This window comes from Lycium ferocissimum, chromosome 2, assembly GCF_029784015.1.
Source record: "Lycium ferocissimum isolate CSIRO_LF1 chromosome 2, AGI_CSIRO_Lferr_CH_V1, whole genome shotgun sequence".
NCBI lineage: Eukaryota > Viridiplantae > Streptophyta > Magnoliopsida > Solanales > Solanaceae > Lycium > Lycium ferocissimum.
The window spans coordinates 56,567,842-56,585,248 of NC_081343.1; the positions used below are offsets into that span (position 1 = coordinate 56,567,842).

General features: G+C 33.5%; 2 protein-coding genes across 3 annotated transcripts; both read right to left on the minus strand.

Moving 5' to 3' along the window:
* Positions 1 to 4,165: 4,165 nt before the first annotated feature.
* LOC132046247 (pentatricopeptide repeat-containing protein At1g11290, chloroplastic) lies at positions 4,166 to 6,925 on the minus strand. Its single transcript, XM_059436824.1, has one exon. It carries the CDS (start codon positions 6,679 to 6,681, stop codon positions 4,258 to 4,260), a length of 2,424 nt encoding a protein of 807 aa, XP_059292807.1. The 5' UTR covers positions 6,682 to 6,925; the 3' UTR covers positions 4,166 to 4,257.
* A 5,990-nt stretch (positions 6,926 to 12,915) lies between these two features.
* On the minus strand, positions 12,916 to 16,239 carry LOC132046248 (protein PLANT CADMIUM RESISTANCE 8). Of its 2 annotated transcripts, XM_059436825.1 has the most exons (5): positions 15,782 to 16,236; positions 14,803 to 14,866; positions 14,219 to 14,383; positions 13,818 to 13,880; positions 12,916 to 13,681 (listed from the first exon to the last, which is right to left on the minus strand). In XM_059436825.1, the coding sequence occupies exons 1-5, from the start codon at positions 16,054 to 16,056 to the stop codon at positions 13,538 to 13,540; spliced, it is 711 nt and encodes a 236-aa protein (XP_059292808.1). In that variant the 5' UTR covers positions 16,057 to 16,236; the 3' UTR covers positions 12,916 to 13,537. The 2 variants fall into 2 exon arrangements, with proteins under 2 accessions (XP_059292808.1, XP_059292809.1); XM_059436826.1 differs by lacking the exon at positions 14,219 to 14,383 and having other exon boundaries at positions 15,782 to 16,239.
* Positions 16,240 to 17,407: the final 1,168 nt, after the last annotated feature.

Below are 17,407 nucleotides of genomic sequence, written 5' to 3' on the forward strand. Positions count from 1 at the left end.
ACGTGGATGCTATCCTCCCTGTAAAAAAACAATCCCGCAAAAAGATTTGAATCTCGCAAAATCAAGAAGACATGCATTAGTAAACAACATCCATTAATCGAAAGTAACAATGGTAGGAACAAAACAAGATAGTGACCACGGGTCCACTTAACCTAATTAATCCTAGCATGTATAAATACACCCCTATAAAGCATGTGAATGTCGTCATCCCAATAAAAAAATTTCCTACTTATATAAGCACAACATAAATTACGTCTATATGTTGTAGGGAATGATACATGCCTTTCCAATTTAGTTCTATCAATAAAGTCTTCCAATGGGCATGATAAAGGCGACGAAGACCCTAAAGCATCTTGAAATTGAACACTTTTATGATATATCCAAGATCCTTAATTACCCACTCCCAGTCTACATAAAAGTCATTCACGTAAGCACAAGAGTTTTCAAGAAAGTTAGGAGAACCATTAAATTTCAAAACAAAATGTCCATTAAATCCGAGCTCCTTATTGGGATCATCACAAATAATATTTTCAATCTGATTGAATTCTAAGTAATAGCTCAAATTCTCAAACAAGAAATCATGGATACATTCAACAAAAAATATTTGAACACTATTATCATAATAATCATGTATCTCCTTATCACCAGTAGTAACCACCTTTTTAAGCTCACAATTACCAATACTTAAAGAATTATGTCTCATCGCGCAGAAAAAATCATATTCCAAAAAGTTGTCACATGAAAACTCATTTGACACTAGAATAAGAGAATAAGAATCATCTAACTCACTAGCAAGCCTACAAACACTATGTCTTTTTTCAACAAGTGAGAATCTACAAATAACAACGTCATGCTCAATTTTAAAAGAGAACAAATTACTCGTATGCTTGAACTTAGAGGTTGTAGTTAATGACTTATTATATAGCAAAATAGCATCATCCTCAAAATTAATAAAGTCACCAACATAAGAAATAAGAGTGTAGTTCATTACCTACAAAAAGACCTTAGGTGATCTAGAAATATCAAGAATGTGAATAAACCAATTATACATATCGTACTTGGTCTTATGTAGCGATGGAACAATATCACCTCGTTTTTCCTTTTGAATTGGTGTTAGATTCACAACTGCGCTGTTGAAATTCTTGTCACGGGTCTTACCTTGGACATGCTCAAAATAACTCTCTTTACCTTCATCCTTCTCATCGACATGCACTTGCTCCATAGGACATGTAGTTTCGACCACCTTACGATTAAATTCATTCAATGATGGTTCTTTAATGTAAAATTTCCCATGAGTACCTACAAGAGAGTCAAAACAACTAGAAGAAGAAGTAATGATGTTAGAGTTAAAATAAGAAATAACCTCACTCGAACTCTTTTCTTTTTCTCTCTCAATCTCACGACCATCCCTCCCCTTTTCTATTTCATGATCATGTCTCTTTTCGTTCCTCTCAAGCTCACTTTTTTTCTCACTTGACATCCCATTCTCTTCAGACAACACAACCTCTCATTTTTCCTCTCTTGGGATGTCAACATGCACTCCCTTACTCCTCTCTTTCTTCTCTCTCAAAAATTTTCATTGCTTCCCTCATACGTTTCTGATCTTCATAAACTTATGATGGAGGTAAAGGTGCAAGTATATATTTTCTTCTATTTAGCTCAAGAAAAACTCTATTCTTTCCCTTGTCATGAGTTGCATTCCTATTAAACAACCATGGACGTCCAAGCATGATATGACAATCTTGCATTGGAATTACATCACAAAGAACATTGTCGGAATACTTTCCAATGGCGAAAGAAATTATGCATTGCTTTGTCACCTTAAGCTCACCAAAATCATTCAACCATTGCCGCTCATGAGTAGTGTGTTTGATGCAAGGCTCCACCATGTATGAACTCACTGCGTTAGCACCACTTTCACTATCAATAATCATAGAGCAAATTCTACCCTCTATCCCACACCTCGTATGAAAATTATTTTCCCTCCTTAAATCAGTTGTGGTGACATTCATATCCTCCAATCGTGTGGTCATCATATAGGGAACTTCAGCTAAATTGGTATCGTTTTAAGTTCCAACTTCAATTTCCTTACCTGTTTGAGACATCTCAAGAAAATATCAAAGAAACAAGTATCTCTCAATTTGGCTCTTTAATTCTCTCTATTGATCTCACCCTCTCTTGCCTTTTTCCACTCAAATTACTACTTTTGGTTGGATCTTTTGGGATTTATATATAAACCCTATTAGTAACAACCTTTTAGAAGTAAGATTTAGAAAGAAAAATAATTTACCAGATTTAGAAAGAAAAATAATTTACCAACTCCCAAACGAATTGGGATTGATGAAACAAGAAAAAAGACCAATTGTGTAAAAAGAACTCCAAATTTCCTCTCTTCTTGGTTTTTCCTTCTTAACGTTGGAAACCAAGAAACACAACAAAACCCAAATTTCTTGATAATAACTTAATTCTTTAGCAATTGATTTTTTTTTTTAAAAAAATTCATTTTCCCCCCTTTTGCTATGTAGCTTACCTTTAAGCTACTACAATTAAAAAAGAAAAAAGAATTTTTTTTTTTTTTTTTGGTTGCTATGAAACTCCCAAGATTATCAAGAATGAAACCTCGATAGAATCGCTCTGATACCACTTGATAAGAATCGAGTTACTTGACTAAACAAAATTATAATGCGGTGTTTAAAATACGAAGATTAAAGACAAGAATGTAAAGATAGACGAAATTCAAGAATAAAATCCCCAAATTTCAAGATTAAGTGCTAATAACCCTAATTGATCTTAGTATTCAAAATTAACGAATTAAAGCTAATTATAATACTAATAGAGTCAATTAAAAGTCGGCGGAGCTGTGATTTTCATCCGGGGTTCAAAATTCTAAAAGGAATATACGAAGAAGTCGGGGGTTCAACACCTACTATATATACAAAATAAAATAATTTTAAGTTTGAAAATACACCAATTTTTAGGGGGTTCATCCGAACCCCCTTGATAGTTCGCGCTCCGCCACGAATTCAAGAACTTAGATCAAAAGGTGATCTAGACCCCCATTTCAAAGAAACTAGAGACAATAAGAACTTAGATCAAAAGGTGATCTAGACCCCAATTTCGAAGAAACTAGAGACAATAACTAGTATAAGACTAATTACCTTCTTTAATTTTCGAATAAGAACCAAAGATATCAAGTACGAATTAATCTTAGGAATCGTTCTTATAAAGTTGCAAGATAAATCTAAAGTAGCCACACACAAAAGTGTAAAGTAGAGAAACTCTCAATAATGATAATATTTGTCTGCTGAAAATAATAAAATCCACCCTATATAAAGGGGAAACCTATCCCAAATAGAATGGGATTCGAATTCTACTTTTATGGGAATAATAAATAATAAAAGCTAACTGGGATTAAACTAGGAAAGCATATAAAAATATTGTCAAACTAATTCCCTAACAAAATAAGGAATAGTTGACCAAATTTTACACCAAAAATAACAAGCCTAAACAGCCGCATTTTTAGGTACACTTGCACGCCCAAGTAGTCCCTTTTTCTTCTCTCTTTTGAGCTGTATTTCCAGCCCCCTTTTGGGCGTGTAACCAGCCCCATATGGGCTTGATTTTCATCTCTTTTGAGCATGCAAATTAACTCCTATGGGGTTTCATGTGGGCCCCTTCTTTTGGGCGCCATGTGGCCCCAATCTTTTCCTTGGATTTGGACCATAAACTACGTGCAACAATTAGTACACTCATTATAATTTTTGGGCTCATTCTTGTGTTTTTTTCTTCCACAATAAGCATCTTCTTGATTTTTCATTGAAGTCCTTCAACCTTTAATGGAAGTACGCTGATGTGGATGCTATCATCATAGGTGCAGTTAAGGGCTTTTCATACGTCATAGTACAAAACATCAATTAGATTTACCTGTCTTCTGCGTTGAATCTTTCTTGTGATAAGGGTTACTTTCTATGCCTCGTACCAACAGTGATTCGGGAAACTCTAGTCTGCAAAAGCAGCACTACCTGAAGAAATTGTCGTTGGATATGTCATATGATGATAATTCCTCAATTCTGTACATCTCAATGTGCCTATGTGAGTTTGAACCAATTAGAGACCCAATTCCGCCTCAGTCGTGACTTGCCACCTTTGTTCCAGAATTGGTGCATCTGTGTAGATCTTCTGTTTCAGATTAATAGTATAACGTTTTACAAAATTTAACACGAGATAACAACTTGAAAGAGTTATCAATCATTCAGATCACCAGTAATCTCCACATGAACAGGCTCCATCCGTAAAATGATGGAACCGGTGCATATCACGCACAATAATTTCTCGTTTTGTGACAAGCGAGATGTACTTTGTCGCACTATGGCAGTCACCACAAACTCGAAGATTTTTCCTGATGTGAATAGTTGTACCAGCACTTGTATTTAAAAGCCCAAATGAAATAGCAAGCTTCTCACTGTGGCTCTTTAGCAATTGCTCCTGAACATCATCTTCCACATCATGAATTGAATCTGTATCAGGTATATATCCAGCAGCTTTAATCCTATCAAGCAATTTCTCAAGGTAAGCATAGATCTTCTCAGACTGGGGATGGCTAGTGCTTCCTGAGTAGAATGTGTGGACTTCATTTCTTAAATCAACTAGACTGCATCCAGGCGTCTTTTGGATGCCTTTTCTCTCCATCATAGTTCTGACTTTAGCAACTTTATGCCACATTGAAGCCGTGGCATACATATTAGCAAGAAGCACATGATATCCCCCATCATCAGGATCCAGCTCAAATAGCTTGTCTGCTGCCTTCTCCCCGAGATCTACATTTTTGTGAATCTTGCAAGCTCCCAACATTGCACCATAGACGTTAAGTCCTGGTCTGATAGGCATATTATCAATGAAGTCCCAAGCCTCACTGAGCCGACCAGCTCGACCGATTAGGTCAACCATTGCCCCATAATGGTCCATTGAAGGCTCCAAGCTGTATTCTTCCTTCATGATTGTGAAATAATTGCGCCCCTTCTCTACAAAGCCAGAGTGGCTGCAAGCTGAGATGACACAGAGAAATGTTATGTCGTTAGGCTCTACATGCCCCTTCCGCATCCCCTCAAACAATTCAACAGCTTCCTTTCCAAAGCCATGTGTGCCATATCCATCTATCATGGCATTCCATGTTGTAACATGCCTATTATCCATCATGTCAAATAGCTTTCTTGCTGTGTGAACTGCTCCACATTTTGCATACATGTCAACAAGTGCAGTGGCTACAAAAACATTCCTGTTCAAACACGTTCTTATAGCAAATCCATGTATCCACTTAGCTTGTCGCAGAACTGATAACTCAGCAAGAGCAGTAACAACACTCACCATTGTAAATGAGTCGGGTTTGATGTTCTGCAGATGCATTTTACAAAAATGAGTTAATGCATCCATTACACATCCATTTTGTGCATAGCCCAATATCATAGCATTCCATGACACTAGTGTTTTTCCTTTCAAGTTTTCAAACAATTCAGCTGCAATATCCACTCTTTGGCACTTGCAATACATTGAAATCAATGAGTTACCAACTGCAACATTAGAGCCAAGACCTAGTTGGTTCACTAATTTGTGAACAAATTGTCCAAGCTCAAGATTCCTTGATTCAGCACACGCATGTAAAGTGCTCATAATAGTCACATTCGTCGGTTTGAATCCTTCATCCAACATTCTCTGAAATATAACAAGAGCTTCATCATAATATCCATTCCGTGCATATCCATCAATCATAGCATTCAGCGATACAACCGTCTTAGAATCCATCTTATCAAAAACCAACCTGGCATTACCCACTGACCCACATTTAGCATACATATCAACCAAAGCAGTCGAGACATTCACAAGCGACTCAAACCCATTTCTAAAAACATATCCATGAATCGACTTTCCCATTCGCAAAGAACCAATAGCAGCACAAGCAGGCAAAATGGACACAACCGTAACCGAATCCGGCCTATTACACCCTTCCTCCTGCATCCTCAAAACCAACTCCAACGCTCTCTTCGCCATCCCATTTTGTGCATATCCAGAAATAACCGTATTCCAGCAAACCAAATCCCTCTCAGGCATTCTATCAAACATCTTACACGCATCACCAACCATCCCACATTTCGCATACAAATTCACAACACTAGTCATTGCAAACAAATTATCCTCAAACCCATGAAGAATCAACTGTGCATGTACTTGTTTACCCTTAACAACATCATTATTATCCGCACAAGCTTTTAACAAATAGCTAAAATTATATATCACCGGTGTTACATTATCATATCTCAAACGAGAGTAAAAAGCTAAAGAAGAATCCAAAGAAGAGTAATGGGTATGGCCTTTAAGCATGGTATGATACATGGGGTCAACTCTAAGTTTAGCAAAGTCAAAGACTTTAGTGGCATCATTAAGGCTGCCATATTTAGTGAATAAGCTGACTAATTTGGTTTCAAAAAGATGTTCTTTATAGAGACCGTTTTTAATTATGTGAGGGAGGATTTGGTGAAGCTCTTTCATGGAATTACAGAGTTCAAGGAGTATTGCTGTTGGGTGTTTGTATATGTGTGATGGGATGTGGACTCTTTGTGATAGAGACGGCGGCGCCGCCGGTAGCGGCGGTGGAGTGGTGGCGCGTGCCGATAACGGGAAACTCATGAAGCTTACTGATTCTTGTCTGAATTCTCCTGATAGAGTAAAGTACTACTTTCAAAGCGCAAGTTACAGCCGAGTTGTTTTCTGCGTAACTCCATTAATATTCATTTTATCTTTTAGCATCTATTTCTTTCAGTTATCTGTTATTCTCTTTTTTTCCTTTAAGAAGTTGTGATTAATAAAATGTTAAGTTTAGATATATTGAATTTTATGTTTTGAAAAATATATTGGAGAATTATTATAGGTAATGATAAGGATAAATTAGGATTTAAGAGATAATTTTTTTTAATTTCTCGAATTGAATAAGTAAAAGTGGACATAGAAAGTATTAATTTCTCGATTTCAATCCAGTTGTTTGAAAATTTAGGGGCTTTGACTCTGATATGTTTCTTGATAATAAATAGAAAAATTAAAATAACATAATGTATAGAATGTTCTTCTTGCTTGATCCTTTTCGCCAACTTTAATTAAAGAAAAATCATCATTATTAAAATAATTAGCTCATTTTATATATATAATTGTCTCCTAGCATTTAAAATAATTGGAGGTAATACGATAACATGAATAGGTCCAAATTTTATATAATTGTTTAAAAGAAATCAGATACTTTATAAATATGCTAGGAACTTTTACTGGATTTTTTTGGGGGAAAATACATAAATACCCCTTCCCCCTCCAACGTATACTCGGATTAATTATGACGCACCCAATCATGTGCAACCTATTACCCCCCGGGCCTTATTTTTTTTGTATTTTTAAATTTTTTTTTAGGTGTATACTAAGACAATCAAAATTGACGCCACAGACAGGGAGTGGTTGTACACTCGTCACATCGTCAAACGTCACCGCCACATCTTCTTCTTATTCTTCTTCTTCTTCTTCTTCTTCTTCAATCAACCCATTTTCCTCCATTAACACACACACATTCAATTTCATCATCAATCATAAAAAACTTATTTTCAAGAAATCAACCAACTCATATTCTTCCTCCATTAACACACACACATTCAATTTCATCATCAATCACACATATCTTTTCAAGAAATCAACCAACCCATTTTCTTCCTCCATTAACACACACACATTCAACCTTATTTTCTTCCATTAACACACACACACATTGAGGACAAATTGCCTATTTGAAGAAGGGCAACAGGTATTTCTTCATTGTTTATTTTAAGAAATAAACAAAACAAACAATGAAGTGGATTAGTCAGGCAATACACATCATGGCAACCAATCCATTTGAAAGGCAACAGGTATTCTTCATTGTTTATTTTGAAGAAATAAACAATATAAACAATGAAGCGGCGCTCATTAAATACAATAAATATTTTTGAGCAAATTGACCCATTTGAAGAGGCGATTCAGGTAATTTCTTCATTATTTATTTTGATGAAAATAGGTTGAATGTGTGTGTTAATGGAAGAAAATAGGTTGAATGTGTGGTGTTAACGATAGTTAATGGGTTGGTTGATTTGAAAAGATATTTATGATTGATGAAAGAAATTGAATGTGTGTGTGTGTTAACGGAGTAAGAAAATAAATGAATGTGTGTGTGTGTTAATGGAGGAAGATAAAATCAACGCAATGTGTGTGTATTAACGGAGGAATAAATGGGTTGACGGATTTCTTGAAATGAAGAAGAAGACACAACATGGTTTAGTGATTTAAGAAGACAAAATTAATGGAGGGTTTAATGGTTAATTAGTGTAAATATAATTAATAAAAGAAAAATCAAACAGAAAAAAAGAAAGGAACGGTGCATGGTAATCGACGTGGGCGCCAATGTGAGGAGAGTGTGCAATCGGGCATCAAATTTTGATTGTGCCACGTCCCGAAAAAAGTGGTACAAAAATACGTAAAAAATAAGGCCGGGGAGGGCAATAGGTCGTTGCCGGCAGCTGGTTGCGCTCATAATTAATGCGAAAAGTATACGTTGTGGGGGGGGGGGGGGGGTTATTTATGTATTTGCATACATAATGGAAGAAAAAAAAAAGTATACTTTAAAATGTTATATCCCAATATTTGTTTACTATTTATTTTATTTCCTTTATTAATTATGACGGTAATAATTATCTTGTAAGACTAACTAATATTAAAATAATTATATTAAAAAAACAATGAAAAAATGATTAATTATATCATTAATTTTTTTCCTCGTTAAAATTACTCCCAGCCCTCCCACCAAAGAAAAAAATTATTACACACCAAAATTTTCTTGGCAAAAAGCGTAACTGGAGTTTTAACTATAAATTCAGGCAGAAGTTAATATATAATTCAGGTCAATATCACATCTCGCCTATTGAAGTTTTGTTTAAAAACTTTATTCAAGAATTTGTATAAAGAAGGATTATTTGTCGCAGCGCAACAATTCTTTCATTATATTTGTATTATAAAATCTGTTGAATACGTATAACTAATTTATCAGAACAAAAATTAATTTAATATATTTACCAAATTACTGGAGTATGTCTTGAAAAATGACTTTAAATATGTCATTTATGTCTTGAAAAATGACTTTAAATATGTCATTCAACTAGTTAAGCATCAGATGGTCAAATTAGAACATTATGATTATTTTTTCTTTCGCACTTCAAATGTTGATAAGTCTATCACTCACCAAAGCTTAAAGTTTTGCAACAAGATTAACAACTCAAAATTTTAAGAAGAAATAGAGGAGAAAACATAAAAAAGGCTCATCGTTTTGTTTAAATTTTTTAATTTATTTCAAATAAAGTATTTGATCTAGATCATACATCAATTAAGTAGAGTTACATTTTTTTTTTAATTTGAATATACGTATTGAAAACAAAAAAAGAAATAGTAAAAGTAAGTTTCTTGTTATTCTGTTATTGCTATATATGCAAAGTTATTTATCTTAAAAAATATAACTTAAATCTTAGAAAATATTCTAGAAAATTAGATAAATATAAATAAAAAGATATTAAACCAAGAAAAATAAACTAAGCGTTGTTAACACAAAGACAAACTCACATGTAACGGTGAGGGGTTACCAATGCCTTAAATTTTGAAAAAGTGTCTCTCCACTAGCGAGATCCAAATTTAACTTCGTAAGGCTAATATAATTTTGCTTTTTCCGTATCAGACTTTCTACCCACTCAGTATTTCATACTTTTATTTTTATTTTGTTCACATTTTTATTCATTTACATTATTCTTTTTATTTTCCCATAATGTTTTTTCCTTGTTCTTCTATTCTTTTATACTACAAGTTATCTTTCACCCTTAATTTAGAATAAGAGTAGAAAATTTTAATTGAACTTGCTAATAGTTCTAGTGACTTTAATTAGTTAATGTGCATTTATTTTCTTCTGATTTGATTATGTAAAAATGTGATAGCCATCAAAGATGTCTTTGAGTACTTTTTAGTAATCTTAATATTTTTAAAATATAATATTAACAAAAAGAGATTAATACCATAAAATATTAAAAATAATAAAGTAATCAATTAAATCTAACAAAAAAATATCAAAATAAAGCTATAGATTTTTCATCAACTTGTCTAATTAATATGAACAATTTTGGAAAAATACATAAATACCCCCCAATGTATACTCGGATTAATTATGACGCACCCAACCTTTGCGACCTTATTACCCCCCCAAACTTATTTTTTTTTGTATTTTTGTACCCATTTTCGACTGACGTGGCACAAAAAAAATTGATGCCCAGTTATACAGGGGAGAGTGTTACACACTCTCCGCCACATTGGCGCCACATCAGTGCCATATCACTGCCACTTCTTCTTCTTCTTCTTCATTTCAAGAAATTAATGGAGGAAGAAAATGGGTTGATTGTGTGTTAATGGAGGAAGAAAATGAGTTGATTTTGTGTGTGTGTTAATGGAGGAAGAAAATGGGTTGAATATGTATGTGTTAATAGTATAAAAAGGGTTGTTTGATTTCTTTAAAATAAACTTTATATGATTGATGATGAAATCGAATGTGTGTGCGTTAATGGAGGAAAATGGGTTGATTGATTTCTTGAAATGAAGTTAAGAGAAGATGCTGGCGACAGGGCAAAAAGAGAGTGTGCAACACTCTCCACTGGGCAAGTAACATCAAAATTTTTTTTTTGTGTCACGTCAGCCGAAAAAGGGTACAAAAATACAGAAAAAATAAGGCCAGGGGGTAATAGGTTGCTCGCAAAGGTTGGGTGCGTCATAATTAATCCGAGTAGGGGGTATTTATGTATTTTCCCAACAATTTTAAAATAGAAAGAATTTATTTACCATTTATCTTCAAATTTTATTCATTATAAAAAAAATGGGAGAGAATTTTCTAATAAATTCAACTAATTTCGGTTTCTTGATTGCTTAAATATTTATAAACAAAAATTTATTATAATAATTGAATCAATTGCGAACCGTTTAGATATAAATGTTATTATCATTTTTAAACTACTGACTCATTTATTATAAATGCAATAGTCCACCCGTGACTATCAAATTTTGAATTCTGCCATGCGATGGCGATGAAAAAGCAATAAAGCTATATTCAACTTATAGCTTAAACTCTTGAAATTTCTCATTATCAAATTTTTTAGAGGAAAAATGACTAACATATGTGATTATTTTAAAGTTATACCTTTAAGAATTAGTCTTAAGTTACAAGTAACTAAGTAATCCATGTATGAAAATTTTCTAAACGTTTTTTTAATAAAGAATAATTTTTTTCCCCAGCAATTAAGAAAGAAAAGTATGTGTACATCTTTTTAGATTCTCAATGCATTGGGAAAAAAATCCAAAATTGAATTGATGAGAGAGGATTCCATGCAAATTTTGAATTAATGAACTTTGAGAGGAAAGGGTAGAAATGACATAGACCAAGCATAAATTATTTAATTTAACCTAGATATCCATGTGAATTTATTGAACTACTTCCCTCAATTGGGCCATTAATAAGCAAAATTGGTAAGCGCAAAAAAGTTCACTTTCCGTAACAGTTTTTGTTCTCAAGGAGAAAATAATTCCTTGTTTATCTCTAATTTTAAAATTCAAATCTAATTCCCAAAAAGTGATTCTATCTTGATTTTTAATCCTCATATTTACAAAGATAAAGTGTAGTTGCTAATCAGATCATACATTGGGAAATTTTTTATTTTGTGAGTCACATAACCAACACTACTTATATGATGCTACTTTACTGCAGTACTTGACATGTGAACACTTTCTTGTTTTAAGAATAAACAAGAAGGGCAATAATAATCTTTCCCTCAATTAAAATGCTTAGCTTAAAAAAAAAAAAAAAAAAAAAAAAACTTAAAATATCTTCAAAATCAATGATTAGAGAATGGTGTGTGTCTATATATATATATATATATATATATATATATATATATATATAATCGATTCCCATTATACTAATGGAGGAATGAACTTCTCTAATTAATTAGTGTTAAAATCCTAGAATTTTGATCTTATAAAATGCTATTGGTCCTTTTTGTTTTCCTGTTCCAAAAAAAATGAATAGAGTTATAATTAAGGACACGAGGTCATGAACTAGATGCACTTGTGTATAAACAGATAAATAGATTTAATTGTAATGGCTTTAAATATTTATAATTGTATATTGCAATATTTAGAGAAACAATTTATTTTATATCTTCAATAACAAAAAATATATTACGTATAGCAATGGTTTTGGAGCACTACAATTAAAAAATTTGGTAACGCCAATTTTGTTACCATCCTCTATTTGCAGAGTTTGGAGATATTTTCATTTTTTTTAAATTTCATTTTTTTTATTTCTAGCTAGGCAATTTAATTAATTAAGGAAAATGTGGACTTTAATGATATTGCCTTTTTTTGTTTATGCTTAAACCAAGCAGGTGTTCACTTGTCAAGTAGCAAAGTGGTCTCACACAAGTAGTGTTTGTTATGTGACTCGCAAAATAAATTTCTCATACATTGGGAGGGCATTTAGCAATTTTCTCATGAAAATAGAATGGTTTTCTTTCCCAGATAGTTTTGTTTCTAAAGAGCATACTCAAAAACTTTTGGGCTAGTTCTCCAAAATTAAACCAAAACCAAATCCAAATGCATCGAGATCATTTTATAGTGGCAGTTTGAGTTAAATAATGGATCATCTTATAGTTAGAAGAGGGGATATCATGATACATTTGTTATCTTCAACATACCATGATAAACTTGCAATCTTGTTTTAGCTATTCCTTTAACATAAAAATCCTCCTATAGAGGAAGGTAAAGAAAACAAAGACCAACAGAGCGTTTTATACATGGTAAATTGAACAACTTTTAAACAAATGAGAAATCTAATAAGCAGGATCAAGAAGAAATTCTATCTTCTCCAAGAATTTAGTCCAGGAGACAAGTAGAATCTCTCTTTTCATTCTATGACTCAATGGAATATATACACACGAAAGTTTGTGCTATTCTAAAAAGAAATGGACTTCAACTAGGTGATCGATACGCAACGGCCTCCCTAATTCCTTTCTGGAAGCATTTGCTTATATTACATATATAACATTGCATGCAAGTTTCCTATTTGCAGTACATCTTTGAAATTGGAAGCACATCTATCTGAAGCATTTGCCACTTTGACGCTGGAAAATGCCTTGCTTCCTAAAAACCAGCAGGCATTCTGTGCCTTGGCATTGCATGCGATAATCTATAAGGGACTCTCTCCTTGTGTGCATGGCAAGTTTAATGGAATTCTTCCTTTCTGGAAGAAGAACGTTGCTAACTCAGGACCTCGCTTGTAGGCTTGATTTTTCAAGGAAGAGAACAATTTGAAGGAAGCTCTACTACTCTAGAATTAACTACTAGGTGTATTGTCATTCTTTCATGCGTCCTCAGCCCTGGCATCGTTGATGGTTCAGGACTTTGTTGACACAATAGCAGGCGGGCTTAGCTCAAATGGAGTCTTGCCAAGTTCAGAATAACTTCCTATGCATATGGTATCACCTCTACCATGCCAAATGCCGTCTTGGACATTGTTCATCTCTAATGTTCTAGCTTCCTGTTCAATAAAACAACAAAAACTCAAAACCAAATAATAAAGCAAAATATTCCATAAGGCTTCACAAGCTACAAATCCTGATCGACTTAGATTGTGTAAACTCTAATTTGCTGTTCTTTTGAATAATAGAACGCACCTGAGATAAGGTGCAGCATGGACAGGTCAAATGGAAGATGCAATCATCCAAAGAACTATCACCCTGAAAAAGTGTAAAAAGCAAGAGTTATCACAATAGTAAAAAAACAAACATTAATATATCCAAGTAAAATAATGTTGCCTATCACACTTTGAACACCTTTTCTTGGTAAGGTAGATTAACTAGATTGTTCTTCAGAGGACCGAATATCATGTACTGCCAAACTCTTCAAGAACATTTGATGACCAAAACAAACAAAAAAAGGCTTAACTACAAAAAGAACCCCTCAACTACTCCCGCCTCCCGTATTCACACATAGCTTGTACAACTCTAGGAATATGATCAAACAGTACGAACCGAAAAGTAGCAATAAAAGCAAAAACCGGGATTAAATTACTCACTCTGATATTGAACTTGTTTCTCATTTTTGTGCGGTGATAACCCATATATAATCCAACTGAGATTATAAAAGCACCACCAATGTAGAGAAAGCAGTGCTTCTTCGTGACAATGAATGCCAACATGCTCAGGAGAGCAACAAGAGTGAGAATCAAATATATAGAGCCCTGCGGACCATTATAAATCTGTTTCAGTGCACGAGTAATTTGTGGAAAGCTGAAAAAATCAATGTGAAATTGTACTAAGAAATAAATTTTACTCCCTTGTTATCTAATCTTGTTAGCATCTTGTAAACAGGTAAAATAAGTCACTTATACCAGACATTGTGTAGTGAAAGGGTGCAATCTTTTTCTACATTCATATTTACATTAAACAATCATTAAAACTCTTCTACTTCTAGCCAATATATGTTGACCAGGTAAATTAACAATTTAAGATAGATTACCAACTAGTAATACATAATTGGAAGAGGACATAGCTAATCACTATAACAGAAATAGATTAAAAGAAACTTTGACCAAGAACTTGAGGGGGTGGGTAGGTCAACAACATTGATTAACACTGATTTAATGTGAAAACAATTTACCTGAACAAAGCAGGAACCAAAACCAGCGCGTTTCATATTCTTTCCAAATCTGTACCATGGGCAGCTGCAACACATGAAGAAACATTAATATCACCACCATAATCACAACCACTTTATTTGATGATGAATTAGAGCAAGAGCAAATGTACAATTGCAAGTAAAGCATTCAACTTCCTAGTAGGAAAGGAAAAGTTCAACTAAGTCAAATTTGGCTGACTATTAAATTTCCCTCAATCAAAAAAGGGTATAATGTTTCCTTATCAGCTGAAATCAATTGCACCTTCCCAAAAAGGTTTCCCTTATAAACAGAGGCTAAACATAACAGAAAGGGAAATGAAAAAAAGTCAAATAATTATCTCCAAATCTGTCCATTCCTTGGATTTAAAAAATATAAATTAGAAACTAAAAGTCAATTAATCAATAACCAAAAACACAATCTCAAACTAGTTGGGGTCAGCTAAACTAGAAAGTAAAAAGTTAAGAAAGGATTTACTAACTTCAATTAATAAAACCCAAAAAAATGCACCCAAGGACGTGACCTAGTCCATGGAGTGGGTTGAGCACCATCAAGTCTCAGCCTGTCAAGTTCAATTCCCAGCAGAGAAAAAATACTAGATAATTTATTCTCATTTATTTTAGCCTTGGTGGACAGAGTTGTCTGATATCTGTTGCTGATGAGAGGTGACAAGTATCCCGTAAAATTAATCGAGGTGCGCGCAAATTGGCCCGGACACTGATGGTTATGAAAAACAAACAAGAAACGAGAAAGAGTACAAATGGAGGAGCATCAAAACGAAAGACACGACAAAAGTGAGAAAATTTTAACGAATACCACAACCAAATTGTCTAAAATCCAAAACCCACATCAGAAAATGAATAAAAACACAACGAGCCAAAGGAAAAAAGAGAATGGAATAACACAACTCCAAAGACAAATCAACAAAAAACTAGAAAAAGATCAGGCAAAAAAAAACTTTACCAAACGGATTGAATAGCGATGCGACGATCCTCAAGACAATCACAGAAAAGCTCGCCTTCCCACATCCTTAAAACACCTCCACCGTAATCATATTCTTGATTATCCCCATCATTGTTCAAATTCAACTTGACCCACTGTCCCTTTTGTGCTTGCATCGCCACCGTTGAACATAACATATCAAAATCAACAACCGTCACCCCTTCCGACAACAACCTCTGTCCTTCATCCTGTTCCTCCTTCTCCGCCGCCATTTCTGTCTTTTCGAACACATCCATTATCTCTGTCTCTTCCAAAAACTGTTCAGAATTACTAATAATCAACACAGTTTTATTGCGTATTCAGGAGAAATTTATGGTCCGAATAAAACGGAAGAGATATAGATAGATAGATGATTTATGAAATATGAGTTGGGATTGCGATAGAGTTATATATATATTTGGTAATAATGGGATATTGTGGAGCATAATCTGTTTTGAGTTATGTTTATATTTATTAGAGGAGGATATGGTGGCTGCATAATTGATGGCGATTCTATTATTATTAGGGGAAAAAAAGACATTTTGGTTGGCGCCAGAAATAATGATGGTGGGCCCTAATGGATGACGATACAGCTGGTAACACGTATGCACGTGAATATAGCTTTGGAGGGATTTTTACTTGCCCTGTTTAACGGTCAAAAGCATTAGACTAACATTAAACCAATATAAGAAAGACAGTAAATAATTAATTAATTTATCAATGTATCATATGGGAAAAACTATTAATGCATCATGTGATTGTTGGATTAACAAGGGAATTATTTGTCTTGTGATCATAAGGCTTGTTTGTTTATTCCACAAAGTCAATAATACCAAGGGAAAAGGAGAGATGACTGAGATCGAATTTATTATTGTTAAAATTACGATGCCATTCAGTAACTTGATTGATGTACTATTTGTTTTTTACGAATTTATATGCATAATGGTAAATTTAATAAATTTATAGTCAGTTAACTTAAAATCGCAGACCATTTCTAATGATATTGTGATTCATTGTGACTTTTGGAAAACAATTGAACCAATAGATTGTAAGTTGAAAGGGGTTGACTTAAGTATGAACTGTGAGACAGCCAACGCTGCACCTGCAATTAGCTGTATCTATATTGTGTTTTGGTGGGTGTTGTGTTAATTATATTATATAATATAGGTCTCAATCATTAGTGATCATGAATTAATTTTTTGATTCCATGGGCACCGGTATAAAATATAAATTTGTTAGACCAATAATTTATTACTGGATCCTTTTTGAGATAAAGTTAGATTATAATTTTGTCTACTCGTGGAAATGGGATGAGAGAATATGACTAATAATGAAGCAACTTGCAGTATTCAAATAATTGTGTTAATTATGGCTAAGGATTTAATATATAATTCTATCTTGTATTTGATTTGTTTGGACGAGGTCGGGAAGATAATTGAAAATTTCATGATTTATTCTAAAAAATATTACGTAATTGTCCCCTTCTTTCCTTCAATCGACAAATTTAGAGTAGACACAGGCTTAGTTATATTTATCACGTCTAATTCAAACCTAATATGTATGGGAAAAAATAGATACATATAAAGAGCAGAACCATTAATTTTAAAT